The sequence below is a fragment of the Coregonus clupeaformis genome, chromosome 26, assembly GCF_020615455.1.
Source record: "Coregonus clupeaformis isolate EN_2021a chromosome 26, ASM2061545v1, whole genome shotgun sequence".
In the NCBI taxonomy this organism is placed as follows: Eukaryota; Metazoa; Chordata; class Actinopteri; order Salmoniformes; family Salmonidae; genus Coregonus; species Coregonus clupeaformis.
In genome coordinates this window covers 39,228,440-39,250,904 of record NC_059217.1, presented here as the reverse complement: position 1 = coordinate 39,250,904, position 22,465 = coordinate 39,228,440, and the positions used below count along the sequence as shown (strand labels likewise).

Below are 22,465 nucleotides of genomic sequence, written 5' to 3'. Positions count from 1 at the left end.
ACTGCAGGAATGTCCACCGGAGCTGTTGCTAGAGAATTTAATGTTCATTTCTCTACCATAAGCCGCCTCCAACGTCGTTTTAGAGAATTTGGCAGTACGTCCAACTGGCCTCACAACTGCAGACCACGTGTAAACACGCCAGCCCAGGACCTCCACATCCAGCTTCTTCACCTGCGGGATCATCTGAGACCAGCCACCCGGACAAGCTGATGAAACTGGGTTTGCACAACCAAATAATTTCTGCACAAACTGAAAGAAACCGTCTCAGGGAAGCTCATCTGCGTGCTCATCGTCCTCACTAGGGTCTTGACCTGACTGCAGTTCGGTGTCGTAACCAACTTCAGTGGGCAAATGCTCACCTTCCGTCACCACTGGCATGCTGGAGAAGTGTGCTCTTCAGGGATGAATCCCAGTTTCAACTGTACAGGGCAGATGGCAGTCGTGTGGGTGAGCGGTTTGCTGATGTCAACGTTGTGAACAGAGTGCCCCATGGTGGGGTTATAGTATGGGCAGACATAAGCTACAGACAATGAACACAATTGTATTTTATCGATGGCAATTTGAATGCACAGAGATACCGTGACGCGATCGTGGCCCATTGTCATGCCATTCATCCGCCGCCATCACGTTTCAGCATAATGCGCGGCCCCATGTCACAAGGATCTGTACACAATTCCTGGAAGCTGGAAATGTTCAAGTTCTTCCATGGCCTGCATACTCAGACATATCACCCATTGAGCATGTTTTGGATGCTCTGGATCGATGGCGTGTTCCAAATCTGTAACCAACGGATGCATACCTGTATTCCCAGTCATGTGGAATCCACATGTTAGGGCCTAATTAATTTATTTCAATTCACTGATTTCCTGGGTAACTGTAAATTGCTGCGTTTATATTTTTGTTCAGTGTAGCTTGCTTCGTAGGATATCCCTAAGGTTGGACCATTCTAACCAATGAGAGGGCAGATACGCGTGTGAACAACAGGCACAACTCCAATAAAGTAGTTTTTTCCCCAAGTTGCCGAAATGCCACGTGCGTCCACTTATTTTAATGCATTCGTAACAACCTAACCCTTTACGAAACGTATACTACCGGTCAAAAGTTTTAGAACACCTACTCATTCAAGGGTTTTTCTTTATTTTTACTATTTTCTACATAGTAGAATAATAGTGAAGATATCAAAACTATGAAATAACACATATGTAGAAACCAAAAAATTGTTAAACAAATGAAAATATGTTATATTTGAGATTCTTCAAATAGCCACCCTTTGCCTTGATGACAACTTTGCACACTCTTGGCATTCTCTCAACCAGCTTCATGAGGTAGTCACCTGGAATGCATTTCAATTAACAGGTGTGCCTTGTTAATTTGTGGAATTTCTTTCCTTCTTAATGCGTTTGAGCCAATCAGTTGTGTTGTGACAAGGTAGGGGGGTATACAGAAGATAGCCCTATTTGGTAAAAGACCAAGTCCATATTATGGCAAGAACAGCTCAAATAAGCAAAGACAGTCCATCATTACTTGGAAAGTTTCTTCAAGTGCAGTTGAAAGAACCATCAAGCGCTATGACAAAACTGGTTCTCATGAGAGCTGCCATAAGAATGGAAGACCCAGAGTTACCTCTGCTGCAGAGGATAAGTTCATTTGAGTTACCAGCCTCAGAAATTGCAGCCCAAGTAAATGTGTCACAGAGTTCAAGTAACAGACACATCTCAACATCAACTGTTCAGAGGACACTGTGTGAATCAGGCCTTCAAGGTCGAATTGCTGCAAAGAAACCACTACTAAAGGACACCAATAAGAAGAGACTTATGGAGATTTTTGGTTCCAACCGCCGTGTCTTGGTGAGACGCGGTGTGGGTGAACAGATGATCTCCGCATGTGTATTTCTCACCGTAAAGCGTGGAGGAGGTGGTGTTATGGTGCTTTGCTGGTGACACTGTCTGTGATTTATTTAGAATTCAAGGCACACTTAACCAGCATGGCTACCACAGCATTCTGCAGCAACACACCATCCCATCTGGTTTGGGCTTAGTGGGACTATCATTCGTTTTTCAACAGGACAATGACCCAACACACCTCCAGGCTGTGTAAGGGCTATTTTACCAAGAAGGAGAGTGGAGTGCTGCATCAGATGACCTGGCCTCCACAATCCCCCGACCTCAACCAAACTGAGATGGTTTGGGATGAGTCGGACAGCAGAGTGAAGGAAAAGCAGCCAACAAGTGCTCAGCATATGTGGGAACTCCTTCAAGACTATTGGAAAAGCATTCCAGGTGAAGCTGGTTGAGAGAATGCCAAGTGTGCAAAGCTGTCATCAAGGCATAGGGTGGCTATTTGAAGAATCTCAAATATAAAATGTTTTTTAAATCTGTTTAACACTTTTTTGGTTACTACATGATTCCATATGTTATTTCATAGTTTTGATGTCTTCACTATTATTCTACAATGTAGAAAATAGTAAAAATAAAGAAAAACCCTTGAATGAGTAGGTGTTCTAAAACTTTTCACCGGTAGTGTATTTTGAATCAAATAAGCCTCACGTAGCAAATTACATTTGTTGACCAAATTCAACACTCATTGACCTCCATACAAAAATCCTCACTTGACAGATTAAACCCTTTCGCTCTGAGTAAGCTCCCTCTGCTGTTCCACACATGGCACTGAACACGGGAAAACACCACGCCAATGCATCACACATCTCTAGACTTCTGAATCGTTACTGCATTTATTTTTTTGTAGAGCTCAGAATTAAGCAAAATTGTATACACACAGAATGACAGAACACAGCCATATTTAAATTCAAGTATTGCAATTCATACAAGCCAGTTGCTGCTTGGGCCTTTCCAACTGCATCCTCCTTACACCTTTACAAAAGTTTCTTTTCGTTTTGCTTCAGTCTTAAAAAAAAAAACTTCAGTCATGACTCATCTCTTATTGGTAAATGCAGCAGTTGTCCACCCAAGCCAACCTACGGTCACGGTCATTCTCTGAAACTATGAATACTATACATCTCTGAGCAATGCACTAAGAAAGTGGTGTTGGGAAAATGCTAGATATCCTGCGACTATATATATAGTTAGTTATTTGATATAGCAGCGAACCATTCCAAGTAGAAATCTCTGGTCTATTTTTACCACCCAAACCCCCTTTGAGAACATTTCTATACCATATTAAAATGTAGTACACGGTTTGTCTTTGTATGTATATAGAGTATCCCCCTGAGGGGGTCACAGTACATTATGTGTCCCCCTCCTAAGGTGTGCGTTGCTTGTAGACAGACAGACAGTTCTGGGTTGGGGACGTTGTGGACTGAACGGGTATGTACACAGCTGTGCGAGCGAAGACAGTAGTTAAAAGTTGATAGCTTTCCCGAAGGAGGCTGCGAGGTTGGCTTCTCTGAAGGCCTCTGACACAGTCTGGAAGAGAGGGGTAGATGGGAGAAGAGGAGGTTAGATTGACTGGCATCTTCTGACAGGTGGGTGGTGTGGTTCCACAAATGTGGATGTGTGTGCATTTGAATGAAATTGTGGCTAGGCCCTATATCAATGGCATTGTTGAACTTCTACGACATGACTATGCTTGTGTGTTTAACTCACGGGATGGGCGTGGCAAACTCTGGCAACGTCCTCGCAGGACGCGCCGTACTCCATGGCGAGCGCCGCCTCGTTGATAATCTCTCCTGCCCCCTAAACACAAAGGGTCACCACAGTTAGCGTACAACTTCATATGTTATAGCCCAAATTCTCTCTGCGAGGTAGCCTGAGGTGGCGTGACTCACAGAGCCCAGGATGTGAGCGCCCAATATCCGGTCGGTCTCCTTGTGGCCGAGGATCTTCACCAGGCCATCGGTGTCTGCGTTGGTTTTGGCTCGGCTGTTGGCGGCAAACGGGAACTTTCCCACCTTGTATGGGATGCCCTGCGAAATAGAGTTGAGGTTACAGTTATGTTTTACTTTCACGTTTCAGTGTTGATACTACATGTGCAATACTGGTCCTCTGTAGCTCAATTGGTAGAGCATGGCGCTTGTAACGCCAGGGTAGTGGGTTCGATCCCCGGGACCACCCATACGTAAAAATGTATGCACACATGACTGTAAGTCGCTTTGGAAAAAGCGTCTGCTAAATGGCATATTATTATTATTATTACTTTGAGGGACTTTGTCTCTTTTAGGTCAACAATTTTGGGGAAGGTATATCGCCACCCTGTGGCTAACTCTTACACCTTCAGGGATTTCAATGTCGTTTTAAAATCATAACTAGCAACACTTTAGCAGCTGAAATCCAAACAAGTCATTGATCCATTGAGCATTATATATAAAAGCCATGTCCACTACTTGATTTGGTCAAAACTATGAGTGTTGGTGTGGTGGGGGTGGGGTTGGGGACTGTCAGGGAAAAGCAGAGGCCCAGCCAGGCATATCGCAATATTTCCAAATACAATCGCGGGAAAACATGATTTGGAAAGCAAATGTCTATTGCTGTAAAGAGAAGGCAGTGAAAATACTTTAATCTTTCTTTTATATAGTTATCAAAATTCTCAAATTAATTGAGTGAACAACAGTAAGGCCTATCTTATTGGCACCAGCAGAGAGTATCATTGTTGGGACAGTGCCACTCTTTTTTAGAAAATAATGTATGTTTTAATGTTAATTTCCTTCAATTTGGAACATTTTGCCATGGGGCATAGAGAAAATGTTGCCGTTCTGAAGAAAGTTTTCTGCAATTCTACACATTTTGCCAAAGGGTGGAGGTTGTGTTTTTCTCTAGCAGGAGGTAAGCTTGGCTTCTCATATGGTGTTGAGTAAAGCTTAAACCATGTATTTAGATCGTAGGTAGGTAGTTTATTTACGTAGTTATTTAGGTAATTATTGTAGGTTTCCGTAGGCAATTATTGTAGGTAAGTATTGTATTGTTTACGGCGGAGCCCGGCGAAGCACGAGGCTAGCTAGCTAGCGGGTAGCTACTGGTAACGTTTATTGGTAATTATCTGTTTAGTGCAACGGTGGAGAGTTGTTTCCAGTGTTAATGTGCTAGCTAGCCAACGTTTAATCTTTGCTGCGTTATGAAAGGAACTAGACACGGACATGAATTATCTGTTTAGTGTGTTAACACACTCTTGGTAGTTTGTTGTAACCAAGTATTGGTGCTAAACTGTGTGTTATTGGATGCTAGCATGCTAGTTAGCTATGGCGTCATAGCTAGGCATTGTGGGCTGTTGTGGGTAGTTACTCTAGGTTGGCATTGTTTTTCGGTGGTGCCGGGGGTTGCACGAAGCTAGTTAGCTAGCTAGCCGTTCTTCAAACAAGGTCAACACAGTGGCCATTGCTAGCTAGCCAACATGACCAGCTAACTGTACTGTAGTAGCTAAATACAATATAGTTGTGCTACATAGCCGAATTATCTGCTTAGTGTGTTAACACACTATTGGTGGTTTGTTGTGACCAAGTGTTGGTGCTAAACTGTGTGTTATTGGATGCTAGCATGCTAGTTAGCTATGGTGTCATAGTTAGCTAGCTGAATAAAGTGGGTTGAGTCTATTCCTTTAAACATTGAACCGCTGTGGTTCACAACAATTCTGATTTCTAAAGGTGGAAGTTGGTAGAGTTTTGTTCGGGTGGTTCAGTGAAACAATTATAGTTTCTGAGGTAGAAGTTTTTGGTGAGGGAGGCCCTGCTCTCTACTCTCCCAGATGTTTAGTTCATTTCATTCCGATCTCCTCTGCATTATTGTAGCCATTTGCTACAGCCTGTCAACTATGCCTCTGCCTATCCCTGTTCTCTCCTCTCTGCACAGGCTACACAAACGCCCCACACCGCGTGGCTGCTGCCTCTCTAACCTGGTGGTCCCTGCACGCACCCCACACCTGGAGTTCCAGGTCTCAGGCAGCCTCTGGAACTGCCGTTCTGCTGCCAACAAAGCTGACTTCATCCCAGCCTATGCTAATCTCCAGTCCCTCGACTTCCTGGCGCTGACGGAAACATGGATTACCACTGAAAACACTGCTACTCCTACTGCTCTCTCCTCGTCTGACCATGTGTTCTCGCATACCCCGAGAGCATCTGGTCAGAGGGGTGGTGGCACAGGAATCCTCATCTCTCCCAAGTGGACATTCTCAATTTTTCCCCTAACCCATCTGTCTATCTCCTCATTTGAATTCCATGCTGTCACAGTCACTAGCCCATTTAAGCTTAATATCCTTGTCATCTATCGCCCTCCAGGTTCCCTTGGAGAGTTCATCAATGAGCTTGACGCCTTGATAAGTTCCTTTCCTGAGGATGGCTCACCCCTCACAGTTCTGGGGGATTTCAACCTCCCTATGTCCACATTTGACTCATTTCTCTCTGCCTCCTTCTTTCCACTCCTCTCCTCTTTTGACCTCACCCTCTCACCGTCCCCCTACTCACAAGGCAGGCAATACGCTTGACCTCATCTTTACTAGATGCTGCTCTTCTACTAATCTCACTGCAACTCCCTCCATGTCTCCGACCACTACTTTGTTTCCTTTTCTCTCTCGCTCTCCTCCCACACTACTCACTCTGCCCCCTACACAGATGGTAATGCGCCGCCGCAACCTTCGCTCTCTCTCTCCCACTACTCTCTCCTCTTCCATCCTATCATCTCTTCCCTCTGCTCAATCCTTCTCCCTCCAATCTCCTGATTCTGCCTCCTCAACCCTCCTCTCCTCCCTTTCTGCATCCTTTGACTCTCTGTGTCCCCTATCCTCCCGGCCGGCTCGGTCCTCCCCTCCAGCTCCGTGGCTTGATGACTCATTGCGAGCTCACATAACAGAGCTCCGGGCAGCGGAGCAGAAATGGAAGAAAACTAAACTCCCTGCCGACCTGGCATCTTTTCACTCCCTCCTCTCTACATTTTCTTCATCTGTTTCTGCTGCTAAGGCCACTTTCTACAACTCTAAATTCCAAGCATCTGCCTCTAACCCTAGGAAGCTATTTGCCACATTTTCCTCACTGCTGAATCCCCCCCTCTCTGTGGATGACTTCGTCAACCACTTTGAAAAGAAGGTTGACGACATCCGATCCTCGTTTGTTAAGTCTAATGACACTGCTGGTCCTACTCACACTGCCCTACCCTATGCTTTGACTTCTTTCTCCCCTCTCTCTCCAGATAAAATCCTGCGACTTGTGACTGCAGGCCGCCCAACAACCTGCCCGCTTGACCCCATCCCCTCCTCTCTTCTCCAGACCATCTCCGGTGACCTTCTCCCCTACCTCACCTCGCTGATCAACTCATCCTTGACCGCTGGCCATGTCCCTTCCGTCTTCAAGAGAGCGAGAGTTGCTCCCCTTCTCAAAAAACCAACACTCGATCCCACTGATGTCAACAACTACAGACCAGTATCCCTTCTTTCTTTTCTTTCCAAAACTATTGAGCGTGCCGTCTTTAGCCAACTCTCTTGCTATCTCTCTCAGAATGACCTTCTTGATCCAAACCAGTCAGGTTTCAGGACTGGTCATTCAACTGAGACTGCTCTTCTCTGTGTCACGGAGGCTCTCCGCACTGCTAAAGCTAACTCTCTCTCCTCTGCTCTTGTCCTTCTAGACCTGTCTGCTGCCTTTGATACTGTGAACCATCAGATCCTCCTCTCCACCCTCTCCGAGCTGGGCATCTCCGGCGCGGCTCACTCCTGGATTGCGTCCTACCTGACCGGTCGCTCCTACCAAGTAGCGTGGCGAGAAGCTGTCTCCGCACCACGTGCTCTCACCACTGGTGTCCCCCAGGGCTCAGTTCTAGGCCCTCTCCTTTTCTCCCTATACACCAAGTCACTTGGCTCTGTCATATCCTCACATGGCCTCTCCTATCATTACTACGCTGACGATACACAACTAATCTTCTCCTTTCCCCCTTCTGATAACCAGGTGGCGAATCGCATCTCTGCATGTCTGGCAGACATATCAGTATGGATGACGGATCACCACCTAAAGCTGAACCCTGGCAAGACGGAGCTGCTCTTCCTCCCGGGGAAGGACTGCCCGTTCCATGATCTCGCCATCACGGTTGACAACTCCGTTGTGTCCTCCTCCCAGAGTGCGAAGAGCCTTGGCGTGACCCTGGACAACACCCTGTCGTTCTCCGCTAACATCAAGGCGGTGACCCGCTCCTGCAGGTTCATGCTCTACAACATTCGGAGAGTACGACCCTGCCTTACACAGGAAGCGGCACAGGTCCTAATCCAGGCACTTGTCATCTCCCGTCTGGACTACTGCAACTCGCTGTTGGCTGGCCTCCCTGCCTGTGCCATTAAACCCCTACAACTCATCCAGAATGCCGCAGCCCGTCTGGTGTTCAACCTTCCCAAGTTCTCACGTCACCCCCCTCCTCCACACACTCCACTGGCTTCCAGTTGAAGCTCGCATCCGCTACAAGACCATGGTGCTTGCCTATGGAGCAGTGAGGGGAACGGCACCTCTGTACCTTCGGGCTTTGATCAGTCCCTACACCCAAACGAGGGCATTGCGTTCATCCACCTCTGGCCTGCTGGCTCCCCTTCCTCTGCGGAAGCATAGTTCCCGCTCAGCCCAGTCAAAACTGTTCGCTGCTCTGGCACCCCAATGGTGGAACAAGCTCCCTCACGACGCCAGGACAGCGGAGTCACTCACCACCTTCCGGAGACATTTGAAACCCCACCTCTTTAAGGAATACCTGGGATAGGATAAAGTAATCCTTCTACCCCCACCCCCCCCCCAAAAAAAAATGGTAAAGTGGTTATCCCACTGCCTATAGGGTGAATGCACCAATTTGTGAGTCGCTCTGTTTAAGAGCGTCTGCTAAATGACGTAAATGTGCCCTTGAGCAAGGCACTTAACCCTAATTGCTCCTGTAAGTCGCTCTGGATAAGAGCGTCTGCTAAATGACTAAAATGTAAATGTAAATGTAAAATGTAATGCATCACCTCCTCTTTGAGCTGCTCCTCTGTCTTCCCCACCCATGCCACCTCGGGGTGTGTGTAGATGACAGAGGGGACACAGTTGTAGTCGATGTGCACGGCGCCCCCGGCAATGCCTTCCACGCAGATGATGCCCTCGTCCTCCGCTTTGTGTGCCAGCATGGGCCCAGCAATCACATCACCAATGGCATAGATACTAAGGAGGGAAACAGAATAAATAGGAGGGAAAGAGATCTTGGTGAGAGGCGGTTGGAGTATTAGGTGTATATTGAAAAAGCAGGCATTGTGTACAAAACATTAGAAAGACCTCTTTCCATTACAGACTGACCAGGTGAAAGCTATGATCCCTTTATTGATGTCACTTGTTCAATTCACTTCAAATCAGTGTAGATGAAGGGGAAGAGACAGGTTAAAGAATGCTTTTGAAGCCTTGAGACAATTGAGACATGGATTGTGTATGTGTGCCATTCAGAGGGTGAATGGGCAAGACAAAAGATTTAAGTGCCTTTGAACGGGGTATGGTAGTAGGTGCCAGGCGGTTTGTGTCAAGAACTGTAACGCTGCTGGGTTTTTCATATGCAACTGTTTCCTGTGTGTATCAAGAACATCCAAAGGACATCCAGCCAACTTGACACAACTGTGTGAAGCATTGGAGTCAACATGGGCCAGCATCCCTGTGGAATACTTTCGAGACTTTGTAGAGTCCTTGCCCTGATGAATTGAGGCTGTTCTGAGGGCCAAAGGGGGTGCAACTCAATATTATGAAATTGTTCCTAAAGTTTTGTACACTCAGTGTATATTACATAGAGGGGTGTAGTGCTAGTTTGTCTATCTTGGGGATGTTGTATATTACAGAGGGGTGTAGTGCTAGTTTAGGTCTACCTGGGTACTTTGGTCTGGAAGCGGTTATTGACAGGGATGCGTCCCCTGTTGTCCAGCTCCAGGCCCACGTTATCCAGGCCCAGGTTCCTGGTGAAGGGCCGTCTGCCGATACACACCAGCAGCACGTCACACGTCAGAGTCTCGTTCTTCCCGCCGGCCGCCGCCTCCACACTGGAGAGACAACACACACGGTTAGGTTTGGTTAGTGCTTGGTCATTAGGGCTGTCCCAGACTAAAACAAATCTTGGTCGACCGAGAGTCGTCTGTTCTTTCGACCAATCAATTGGATTGAAATGTTTAAACATTTGTCCATATATAGACACACCCTATGTTTGAATACAATCAACTATATGTAGGCTACTGAGCTTGTCTGATGTTTTAAGCACTGTGATTAAAATTGAAGACACAAATTACTAAAGAGGGAGCCAGAGACCAATATAGCCTAACCAGAAGAACAAAACATGTTCCCGACCCCCCTCCTACTCCCGCTGCCACTGGCCTTTGCAGATTCTGCTGTTAAGCTCCTGAAGTTGCCGGTAATAGGCTACACCAGCGGTCGGCAACCTTTTCCATTTGGAGTGCCAAGTTATCCTACCATTTCTACTGATCTGCGTGCCAGTTATGATATTCATATGCACATTTTCGTGGAACAGTTTAATTTATAACAAAATCTTCATATCTCAAAATCAATGTCATGTGGTTAATCAACATTTTTTATGAAAATGATACAAATCTAAAAGTAACTTCTATTGCCAATGCCAATACGTAAAAATAGCCTACATAAAGCCAACAAATAAAAACATTGCAGCCTGTAGGTAGAAAATATATTGATAAAAATAAATATCCTACAAATCACATTGACAGACACAGCTGTAGGCTATTTAGTGCAAGGGATAAGAAGTAATCAGGTAGGCCTATTTTATGACGTTTCCAAGGGATCAGAGCATGCCATGTCATTTTATTCCCCTTTCATGCTGAGTGGTAATCGAAAGGGAGCGAGAGCTGGAAAGATTTTTCAAATAGGCCACATTGAGGAACTATTGTCATTCTCAATGTATGTAAAAACAGACTTTGTTTACTTGCTGTTTGAGGCGAAGAATAACTTTATTTGAGAAGCTCCACAATAATGGTGAGTTAAGAAATAGTGTCAGATCCCCAAATGGGCACATTTCTAGGCCTACATTTGCACGCAGGTCAGGTAGACTAGGCCTACTTCTATATGCGTAATCAGTGCATGTCCTTACTCAAGATTGTCTTTTGTTTGGAGCGCTCCTGTCAATGAATAAATTGACAACTCGTAAATGGAATGAAATAAGTGTAGCCTAGGTTGTGTAGCCTAGGTTGTGTAGCCTAGGTTGTGTAGCCTAGGTTGTGTAGCCTAGGTTGTGTAGCCTAGGTTGTGTAGCCTAGGTTGTGTAGCCTAGGTTGTGTAGCCTAGGTTGTGTAGCCTAGGTTGTGCGCTCTGCAAACAACGTGTCCACTCCTACAATGAGTAAGACTGTAATAATAATATATTGAATGCATTAACAGAAATTACCGTAACCAAACAGGCATAGTAGATTAACAACAACCACAGACATGTGACTAACAGAAATTTAATAATGTGTCCCTGAACAAAGGGGGGGTCAAAAGTAACAGTCAGTACTCCTCATGGACTGCACCAGATTTGCCAGTTCTTGCTGTGAGATGTTACCCTACTCTTCCACCAAGGCACCTGCAAGTTCCCGGACATTTCTGGGGGGAATGGCCCTAGCCCTCACCCTCCGATCCAACAGGTCCCAGACGTGCTCAATGGGATTGAGATCTGGGCTCTTCGCTGGCCATGGCAGAACACTGACATTGCTGTCTTGCAGGAAATCACGCACAGAACGAGCAGAATGGCTGGTGACATTGTCATGCTGGAGGGTCATGTCAGGATGAGCCTGCAGGAAGGGTACCACATGAGGAAGGAGGATGTCTTCCCTGTAACGCACAGCGTTGAGATTGCCTGCAATGACAACAAGCTCAGTCCGATGATGCTGTGACACACCGCCCCAGACCATGACGGACCCTCCACCTCCAAATCGATCCCGCTCCAGAGTACAGGCCTCGGTGTAACGCTCATTCCTTCGACGATAAACGCAAATCCGACCATCACCCCTGGTGAGACAAAACCGCAACTCATCAGTGAAGAGCACTTTTTGCCAGTCCTGTCTGGTCCAGCGAAGGTGGGTTTGTGCCCATAGGTGACGTTGTTGCCGGTGATGTCTGGTGAGGACCTGCCTTACAACAGGCCTACAAGCCCTCCGTCCAGCCTCTCTCAGCCTATTGCAGACAGTCTGAGCACTGATGGAGGGATTGTGCGTTCCTGGTGTAACTCAGGCAGTTGTTGTTGCCATCCTGTACCTGTCCCGCAGGTGTGATGTTCTGATGTACCGATCCTGTGCAGGTGTTGTTACACGTGGTCTGCCACTGCGAGGACGATCAGCTGTCTGTCTTGTCTTAGGCGTCTCACAGTACGGACATTGCAATGTATTGCCCTGGCCACATCTGCAGTCCTCATGCCTCCTTGCAGCATGCCTAAGGCATGTTCACGCAGATGAGTGTTTTTCAGAGTCAGTAGAAAGGCTTCTTTAGTGTCCTAAGTTTTCATTACTGTGACCTTAATTGCCTACCGTCTGTAAGCTGTTCCACAGGTGCATGTTCATTAATTGTTTATGGTTAATTGAACAAGCATGGGAAACAGTGTTTAAACCCTTTACAATGAAGATCTGTGAAGTTATTTGGATTTTTACAAATTATCATCTTTGAAAGACAGGGTCCTGTTTATATATATTTCTTATTATTATTTAATGTTTTTTTAGTATTTGTTTGGTATTCTTTCTTAAAATTGCATTGTTGGTTAAGGGCTTGTAAGTAAGCATTTCACTGTAAGGTCTACACTTGTTGTATTTGGCGTATGTGACAAATAAAATTTGATTTGATGATAAATGATGGTAATTAAGGGTAAATGTAGTACTGGTGATACTGGTGTGCCATCCCCGCGGCCTCCGCAATGGATTAGTCCACTCAGACAGGCGTCAATCAGACGTGTCACGTGTACCATAATTTATTTTTATTTTTTTGCCACTGCTCGACTAAAAAAAATCTCGGCCGACCAACAGCCTATCAACCAAACAATCGAACAGTCGACTAAATGGGGTCAGCCCTTTTGGTCATACAGTACATGCTGATGTTTAACTAGAAACTTGCAAGCACATTCATTTCAGTGACTTAGTTAATTCAGATTTAGATCCACCCTATACACACACACACACACTCCACTGGGGGATGGAACTCACGCCACGTCAATCTTGCCGTCCGGCCTCTTGATGCCGCCCATGACCTTGGTGCCCAGCTTGAACTTCATGCCCTGCTTCTGAAGGATGCGCTGGAAGTTCTTGGAGATCTCCATGTCGATGCCCAAGCCGCCCACGTGGCCCAGGAACTCCACCGCTGTCACCTTGGAGCCCAGACGCTGCCACACTGACCCCTGGTGAACAGGAGGCCAAACAGGATGTTAGACTGGACCCTGGATATTCCCCAAGAGATGCCTGTGGGGAAATCTGCAGGGAGTTATCTGGCAGCTGGAGGGTTACTGGTTTCAATATCCCTGTGTACTACCTACCGCCGTTGTGCCCTTGAGCAAGACACTACCCCTAAGTGCTCCAGGGGCTTTGCTCTGCCGCAGCCTGTGATGTGTGTGTTGTGTGTCAGGTTGGGTACTGAGACAGCAAAACATTTTAGAACGTCAGTGCAAATGGACCAATTAAGCAATTACTGTATGGACACTTACTCTTTACAGACAATGCTGTAATCCTGTGTGTGTGTGTGTGTGTGTGTGTGTGTGGTCCCTCACCAGCTCCACCCCGATGACTCCGGCTCCGATGACGATGAGATGCTCAGGCACCTTCTTCAGGTCCAGGGCTCCCGTGGAGGACACCACCGTGTCCTCATCAACCTGACGGCACAGGAGGTTAGGAGAGTTAGGACACGGCTTTGCCCAGGACAACTAACACATCTGGTCACCTGCTACAAACTACTACTAAAGAGTACAGTAACGTACCTCGATCCCTGGAAAGGGCGTGACCTCGGAGCCAGTGGCGATGAGGATGTTCTTGCTGTTGATGACCTGCTCGCTGCCGTCCTCAGCCGTGGCCGTCACCTGGTTCTTGCCTGTGATCTTCCCATAGCCGTTCACGTGTGTCACCTGAGGAGAAACCGCCACATTACATCATCAGTTACATCATCAATTAAAGACGGGGTCAAGTTCACTACCGACCCTGTAACACAAAGAATACAGAGGGAAGCATCAAAACAGCCTGCTTTGGTATCAAACTGATGGATTCAAATTACAAGTGGGTTTAAGACAAAGGACAAGTCCATTGACAATGTAATATCCGTAGAAGGTCGCTTCCATTCAAAGAAGATAGAGGACAGTCAAAACTGTTGTTTCAAGCTTATCCTGCTGAGGCGAAATCTCTTCACAAAGCTGAAGGAACTTAGTCATACTCTCGCTGTCAGCATTTTGGTGGTTATAAAGGGATAGAACGTGGTTTGTACTTGAAATGGTATTGATTTCAGCATGCTATTTGGAGCACGCTAACAGGTTCTACCACTCCCATTGTTTTGCATGAGCTAATGCTACACTGTCTGTCTGACAAACAAACCCATGCTTATACCATACTGACTAACTAACCCATATTTTAGGATGCTGACTGCCAGGATCCCTATTTTAGTTGCCATTTATCCATAAAGTGAGCTACATTTGTCTAATTTGTGAACTAGGTCTATCATTAACAATGTAAGTAGGGAGGGACTGACTGTAGGTAAGGCCTCACCTTGTTCTGTTTGAATAAATGTGCAATGCCTCCTGTCAGTGCTTTGACTGCCCCGCTCTTCTGTGACATCATCTTCTCCAGGTTCAATGTGATTCCCGAGACTGGCACAGACAGAGAAAGACCGAGGGTCATGTAATGTTCGTAACTGGCATCCCTAAAAACTCAACAAAAGCCTGCACACCCTTCAGCTCTCTAGGACCAGGACTGGTGGTGACCACTGCTCGAGTCTAGCTGATGTAAACTCTTACTTTCAATGCCCCTGCTTTCAAAGTCCTTGCCATGGGCCTGGTGGTACAGGTAGGAGTTGTTCAGCAGGGCCTAGAACGTGACAGGCGAGAAAACAGACATTCTCCATGAATCCTCAACTCACAGATTAAATTGTGCAGTGTTGCACAATAACACCCAGTAAAAGTTCAATAAACTCCTCATTCACAATGTTTACCTTTGAGGGGATACAGCCGACATTCAAACAGGTCCCGCCTAGGGTGGGATTCTTTTCCACACACACCGTCTGTAAAATAGAAAACGTGGTTGTTGAACAATTATCACAAGATGGGCATCACTATTAATTAGGCTTAAGCCTACATTTACTCCATCCGCTTCGTCCACTCCATGGGGAGCAGAATGAAGGGTTAGCCTAGTTAAGACTTAACGTTACCTTGAAACCAAGCTGGGCTGCTTTGATTGCGGCAACATATCCACCAGGACCAGAGCCCACCACTGTGATATCAGCATCAACTGTAGGAGAGCAAAAAACATGTTTATCAGAGGAGCAACAAGTTAGAGGCACATACTGGTATTGCATTCACATTCTGAATATGTTCGCATACAGTTTGATAAGTGCAGCGCCGCTAATTATCTTATTGGACATTGGATTGCCTGGAAACCCGACGTTGAATTGCATTGAATTTTACGTCGGGAAGAAATTAGCGTTAGAATCAGGAAAGTTCTCTCACAACCTCTACAAGCCAGAATGTTGAATAAAATTATATTTTAACGTACTTTACCGGTTGTCCGTGTGGTTGGTCCTTTTGGCGTTAGGAACGTGAGACAATATATCGACAGGAAAGTATAATTACATCAACTTTTCAAAGCGCTGGTAGTTCCATCAGATTTCTATCACCTGAAGCATGCTCAGAACATTTTACATTTACATTTTAGTCATTTAGCAGACGCTCTTATCCAGAGCGACTTACAGTTAGTGAGTGCATATATTTTTCATACTGACCCCCCGTGGGAATCGAACCCACAACCTTGGCGTTGCAAGCGCCATGCTCTACCAACTGAGCTACAGGAGGCCAGAACCATGTAAACACCAGCACGAGCTACGTATCGTATGTAATTTTTATCTTGTGAGCATCCTTCAGGTGATAGAAATACACTACCGGTCAAAAGTTTTAGAACACCTACTCATTCAAGGATTTTTCTTTATTTTTACTATTTTCTACATTGTAGAATAATAGTGAAGACATCAAAAATATGAAATAGCACATATGGAATCATGTAGTAACCAAAAAAAAGTGTTAAACAAATCAAAATATATTTTATATTTGAGATTCTTCAAATATCCACCCTTTGCCTTGATGACACTTGGCATTCTCTCAACCAGCTTCATGAGGTAGTCACCTGGAATTCATTTCAATTAACAGGTGTGCCTTCTTAAAAGTTAATTTGTGGAATTTCTTTCCTTAATGCGTTTGAGCCAATCAGTTGTGTTGTGACAAGGTAGGGGGGGTATACAGAAGATACAGTGAGGGAAAAAAGTATTTGATCCCCTGCTGATTTTGTATGTTTGCCCACTGACAAAGAAATTATCAGTCTATAATTTTTATGGTAGGTTTATTTGAACAGTGAGAGACAGAATAACAACAAAAAAATCCAGAAAAACACATGTCAAAAATGTTATAAATTGATTTGCATTTTAATGAGGGAAATAAGTATTTGACCCCCTCTCAATCAGAAAGATTTCTGGCTCCCAGGTGTCTTTTATACAGGTAACGAGCTGAGATTAGGAGCGCACTCTTAAAGGGAGTGCTCCTAATCTCAGCTTGTTACCTGTATAAAAAGACACCTGTCCACAGAAGCAATCAATCAGATTCCAAACTCTCCACCATGGCCAAGACCAAAGAGCTCTCCAAGGATGTCAGGGACAAGATTGTAGACCTACACAAGGCTGGAATGGGCTACAAGACCATCGCCAAGCAGCTTGGTGAGAAGGTGACAACAGTTGGTGCGATTATTCGCAAATGGAAGAAACACAAAAGAAAGATCAATCTCCCTCGGCCTGGGGCTCCATGCAAGATCTCACCTCGTGGAGTTGCAATGATCATGAGAACGGTGAAGAATCAGCCCAGAACTACACGGGAGGATCTTGTCAATGATCTCAAGGCAGCTGGGACCATAATCACCAAGAAAACAATTGGTAACACAATACGCCGTGAAGGACTGAAATCCTGCAGCGCCCGCAAGGTCCCCCTGCTCAAGAAAGCACATATACATGCCCTTCTGAAGTTTGCCAATGAACATCTGAATGATTCAGAGGAGAACTGGGTGAAAGTGTTGTGGTCAGATGAGACCAAAATGGAGCTCTTTGGCATCAACTCAACTCGCCGTGTTTGGAGGAGGAGGAATGCTGCCTATGACCCCAAGAACACCATCCCCACCGTCAAACATGGAGGTGGAAACATTATGCTTTGGGGGTGTTTTTCTGCTAAGGGGACAGGACAACTTCACCGCATCAAAGGGACGATGGACGGGGCCATGTACCGTCAAATCTTGGGTGAGAACCTCCTTCCCTCAGCCAGGGCATTGAAAATGGGTCGTGGATGGGTATTCCAGCATTACAATGACCCAAAACACCCGGCCAAGGCAATAAAGGAGTGGCTCAAGAAGAAGCACATTAAGGTCCTGGAGTGGCCTAGCCAGTCTCCAGACCTTAATCCCATAGAAAATATGTGGAGGGAGCTGAAGGTTCGAGTTGCCAAACGTCAGCCTCGAAACCTTAATGACTTGGAGAAGATCTGCAAAGAGGAGTGGGACAAAATCCCTCCTGAGATGTGTGCAAACCTGGTGGCCAACTACAAGAAACGTCTGATCTCTGTCATTGCCAACAAGGGTTTTGCAACCAAGTACTAAGTCATGTTTTGCAGAGGGGTCAAATACTTATTTCCCTCATTAAAATGCAAATCAATTTATAACATTTTTTACATGCGTTTTTCTGGATTGTATTGTTGTTATTCTGTCTCTCACTGTTCAAATAAACCTACCATTAAAATTATAGACTGATCATTTCTTTGTCAGTGGGCAAATGTACAAAATCAGCAGGGGATCAAATACTTTTTTCCCTCACTGTAGCCCTATTTGGTAAAAGACCAAGTCCATATTATGCCAAGAACAGCTCAAATAAGCAAAGAGACACGACAGTCCATCATTACTTTAAGACATTAAGGTCAGTCAATACGGAAAATGTCAAGAACATTTAAAGTTTATTCAAGTGCAGTCACAAAAACCATCAAGCGCTATGATGAAACTGGCTCTCATGAGGACCGCCACAGGAATGGAAGACCCAGAGTTACCTCTGCTGCAGAAGAGAAGTTCATTAGAGTTACCAGCCTCAGCAATTGCAGCCCAAATAAATGCTTCACAGAGTTCAAGTAACAAACACATCAACATCAACTGTTCAGAGGAGACTGTGTGAATCAGGCCTTCATGGTCGAATTGCTGCAAAGAAACCACTACTAAAGGACACCAATAAGAAGAAGAGACTTGCTTGGGCCAAGAAACACGAGCAATGGACATTAGACTGGTGGAAATGTGTCCTTTGGTCTGGAGTCCAAATTTGAGATTTTTGGTTCCAACCGCCGTCTTTGTGAGATGCGGTGTGGGTGAACGGATGATCTCCGCATGTGTATTTCGACCGTAAAGCATGGAGGTGGTGTTATGATTTTGGGGTGCTTTGCTGGTGACACAGTCTGTGATTTATTTAGAATTCAAGGCACAGTTAACCAGCATGGCTACCACAGCATTCTGCAGCGATACGCCATCCCATCTGGTTTCGGGTTAGTGGGACTATCAATTGTTTTTCAACAGGACAATGACCCAACACACTCCATGCTGTGTAAGGGCTATTTGACCAAGAATGAGCGTGATGGAGTGCCGCATCAGATGACCTGGCCTCCACAATCCCCCGACCTCAACCAAATTGAAATGGTTTGGGATGAGTCGGACCGCAGAGTGAAGGAAAAGCAGCCAACAAGTGCTCAGCATATGTGGGAACTCCTTCAAGACTGTTGGAAAAGCATCCAGGTGAAGCTGTTGAGAGAATGCCAAGAGTGTGCAAAGCTGTCAAGGCAAAGGGTGGCTATTTGAAGAATCTCAAATATAAAATATATTTTGATTTGTTTACCACTTTTTTGGTTACTACATGATTCCATATGTGTTATTTCATAGTTTTAATATCCATCTTCACTATTATTCTACAATGTAGAAAATAGTAAAAATAAAGAAAAACCCTTGAATGAGTAGGTGTTCTAAAACGTTTGACCAATAGTGTACATACGAGACGTAGCTCCTGCTGGTGTTTACATGGTTCTGAGCATGCTTCAGGTGATATAAATCTGAATGTCGTCCCGTGTAGCTCAGTTGGTAGAGAATGGCGCTTGCAACGCCAGGGTTGTGGGTTCGTTTCCCACGGGGGACCGGTCTGAAAAAATTTATGCACTCACTAACTGTACGTCGCTCTGGATAAGAGTGTCTGCTAAATGACTAAAATGTAAAATGTAATCCACTACCAGCGCTTTGAAAAATTGATGTAATACTTTCCTTTCGATATATTGTCTCACATTCCTACCGCCAAAGGGACCAACCACACGGACAACCCCAGTAAAGTACGTTAAAATATCATTTTATTCAACATTCTGGCTTGTAGAGGTCGAGAGGGAACTTTCCTGATTCAAACGCTAATTTCTGCCAGATGTAGAATTCAATGCAATTCAACGTCAGATTTCCAAGCAAGACACTGGAGTGATAAATGCTGACTTACTTTGCGCTTTGTCAGAGTATGTTCTGATGGAGAGAACAGTTGCACCCTGGAGCCTATTCGGGAGTTGGTGGCTACGCTATATGTGATAGGAGAGGACAAATTGGGCCAATGAGCAATCAGAAAGATTTTACTATAATGTCAGCATGTGCTGTACGTATATGGCGCTGCTGTGTGACCGGTTGTTGTCATCCATGTCGTGTAGTCAGTATAAATGTTGGTTATCTTTTTCTAACTCAGTGCTCTAGAATGAAAGACAAATTCCTGCAAAGGAATGGGTAATGTAATATAATCTGAACTTCAACAGATAGCAAGTGTTTCAGATTATTCTCACTACGGTAGCTTGTTTTCAAGTATTGAGCAAATGCTCAAAGACATAGCTTGTTAGCTAGCTAACAACAGTGTTCAAATTTTTATAACTATATAATGAATCAAATAACTTTACAAACCAGGTTGAATGCGCAGTTTGAGTCACTGATGTAACATTAGAAGCAGTCAAAGCAGAGGGCAAAATGGTGTTCTTTACATCCACAAACAAGCTCGCGAGCTTGACAGACAGTCGGGGATGATGTCAACTTCGTCATTCGCGATGGGATGCTTGTTGGCTAATGGTACTTAGGTAGCTAGCTAGTTAACGTTACAGTAGCTTGATTGGAAATTGATTATTTCGTAATGACATTAACGTTAGCTTATGAAAGCAATAATGTTAACCTAACCAGCAATAATGTTAGCACATGCCACACACCAAGGCTCGAATGGGACGGCTAGAAAGCGCAAACTTGCTAACATTGCTAGCCAATTTAGCTTTAGAGTACTCGCTAACGATAGGCTAGCTAGATGCTAGCTAGCTAATGAAGTAATGGAGGGTTTTAGCTAGCATATGCTATGCTAGGTAGCTAGCCAGGCCTGGACACCATAAATCACGTTGGAAAACTGCCGAAGTAACTGCCCAAGGTATGTAACTTTTAGTTATATTTATTTCGGACAACTTGAACTGGTAATTGGCATATCATTATTTTTCCTTACCGTTGCCAGAGTGCGATATACTTGATTCCAGCTCTGCATTTTGACTGTGTCCCTTTACAGGCTGCGTAACCTACAGCAGGCGGATCATCCAAGGACTCACGAAATTGCGCTTGCGCAGTAACAATCGAGGAAACGCAAATACTGCTGGTCGTCCAAACAAGCGTTATAGAAATCTTTCACTGGTAAAAAATAAAATAGTACGGAGTTAGGTAGGAGGATTTAGAAATGTTGTAAACCGTGATTGACCACACACTCTAGCACAGTAGGTGGCGGCATGCACCTTTAACGTTGGTTAGCGGTCGCCATTATATCAAAGAAGAATAAGAAACAATTTAATAAGACAGGGATTTGTGTCTTAAACAGTGGTGTAAAGTACTTAAGTAAAATTACTTTAAAGTACTACTTGAGTAGTTGTTGGGGTATGTGTACTTTTACTCAAGTATGACAATTGGGTACTTTTTACACCACTGGTCTTATACATGAATGTAACTTACTCATCAGTGTCAATGCAATAGGCATATTAGTTACCTAGCACAAAATATTGTGTCTATCCTAGATAGTATTTGAGACAAAAGGCCCTGAAATGTCATTGTTTTGCAATCAATCATGAAGTATGTCAATGTAACTGTGTGGGATGTAGCTCAGTTGGTAGAGCATGGCGTTTGCAACGCCAGGGTTGTGGGTTCGATTCCCACGGGGGGCCAGAATGAAAATATATATAAAAAAAGTTTTAAAAAACACAATGTACACTAACTGTAAGTCGCTCTGGATAAGAGCGTCTGCTAAATGACTAAAATGTAAATGTGTGTTAACCTATTTCTGATATGCTTGTGTTTTGTCCACAGCTGTGGCCAGTGTTCCTGTAAGCCTGGCTTTGGTGGTAGAACGTGTTGTGAACAGTGTTGGGGAAGCTACTCTGAAAATGTTGTTTATCAAGCTACCAATTACTTCACACTGGAAGAAGTTAAGCTACACTAGAGCTACCCTTAATAAAAAATATAGTTTACTTAACTAAAGTTACTTTGAAAAAGTAGTTCACTACCTCAACTACTTTGAACAATTATCATATGTAAATCTGAAATGTCATAGAACACAGTAAAAATTGCAAAAACAGATCACTATGGAGTCAGATGTTAACAGAATTTGTAATTTAGCCTATTAAACACAAAAACTATATTTTAAGTGCGTATTGTGCAGGTCTGATGCCGAAAAAGAAAGGAAATTCTTACCTACTTCATCCATATTTTATTTTATTTTAGCCAAAAAATTAGTGTGTAGTTCCAGTAGTTAGTGACACTGCTACATGGCAAAAAAAAGTAATGAACTACTGAAAACACTAACAAGATTTTAATTTAGTTCAACTACCACCAAGCTACTGCAAAATGTAGTTGAATTACTAGTTGAACTACATGTAGTTGTAGTGAATGCAGAGCTGCTCTAGGGAGACGCTTAAGTCAAATGCAATGGTCTCTTCTTCTTCAATGAGGTTTAACGGTGGTTGGCATCCAATTAATGTTGCATTACCGCCACCAACTAGACTGGGGTATAAATCCCTTATACTTTGCGTGGAAAAACAGAAAAAATTAACAAATACCCATCCATCTAACCCTACACTCATTAAAACCCCACCACCCTATTCCACTATTTAAACCAATCTAGTCCTGCCAACGGCCTGGAAGGACAGGACACCACCACTCAACACACCCTGTAACTCTTCTGACGTCAAATCTCGTACACCCAAAAACGTATC

At 44.6% G+C, this 22,465-nt stretch overlaps 1 protein-coding gene across 1 annotated transcript; it reads right to left on the bottom strand.

Annotated features, from left to right (window-relative positions):
* Positions 1-2,707: 2,707 nt before the first annotated feature.
* Positions 2,708-20,824, bottom strand: LOC121540555 (dihydrolipoyl dehydrogenase, mitochondrial-like). Its single transcript, XM_041849519.2, has 14 exons — positions 20,716-20,824; positions 19,693-19,768; positions 15,310-15,389; positions 15,094-15,162; positions 14,900-14,969; positions 14,652-14,752; positions 13,877-14,020; positions 13,670-13,771; positions 13,113-13,303; positions 9,793-9,963; positions 8,917-9,106; positions 3,785-3,922; positions 3,603-3,692; positions 2,708-3,422 (listed from the first exon to the last, which is right to left on the bottom strand). The coding sequence occupies exons 1-14, from the start codon at positions 20,752-20,754 to the stop codon at positions 3,357-3,359; spliced, it is 1,527 nt and encodes a 508-aa protein (XP_041705453.2). The 5' UTR covers positions 20,755-20,824; the 3' UTR covers positions 2,708-3,356.
* Between the last annotated feature and the right edge of the window lie 1,641 nt (positions 20,825-22,465).

Excerpts from the sequence above, each read along its gene's own strand:
- LOC121540555 (XM_041849519.2), bottom strand. The coding sequence starts at position 20,754 with ATGCAGAGCTGGAATCAAGTATATCGCACTCTGGCAACG. Across the intron at positions 3,923-8,916 it reads AGGAGCAGCTCAAAGAGGAG|GGCATCCCATACAAGGTGGG; the intron begins GTGATGCATTAC and ends TCTATTTCGCAG. Across the intron at positions 3,693-3,784 it reads GCGCTCACATCCTGGGCTCT|GGGGCAGGAGAGATTATCAA; the intron begins GTGAGTCACGCC and ends CTTTGTGTTTAG.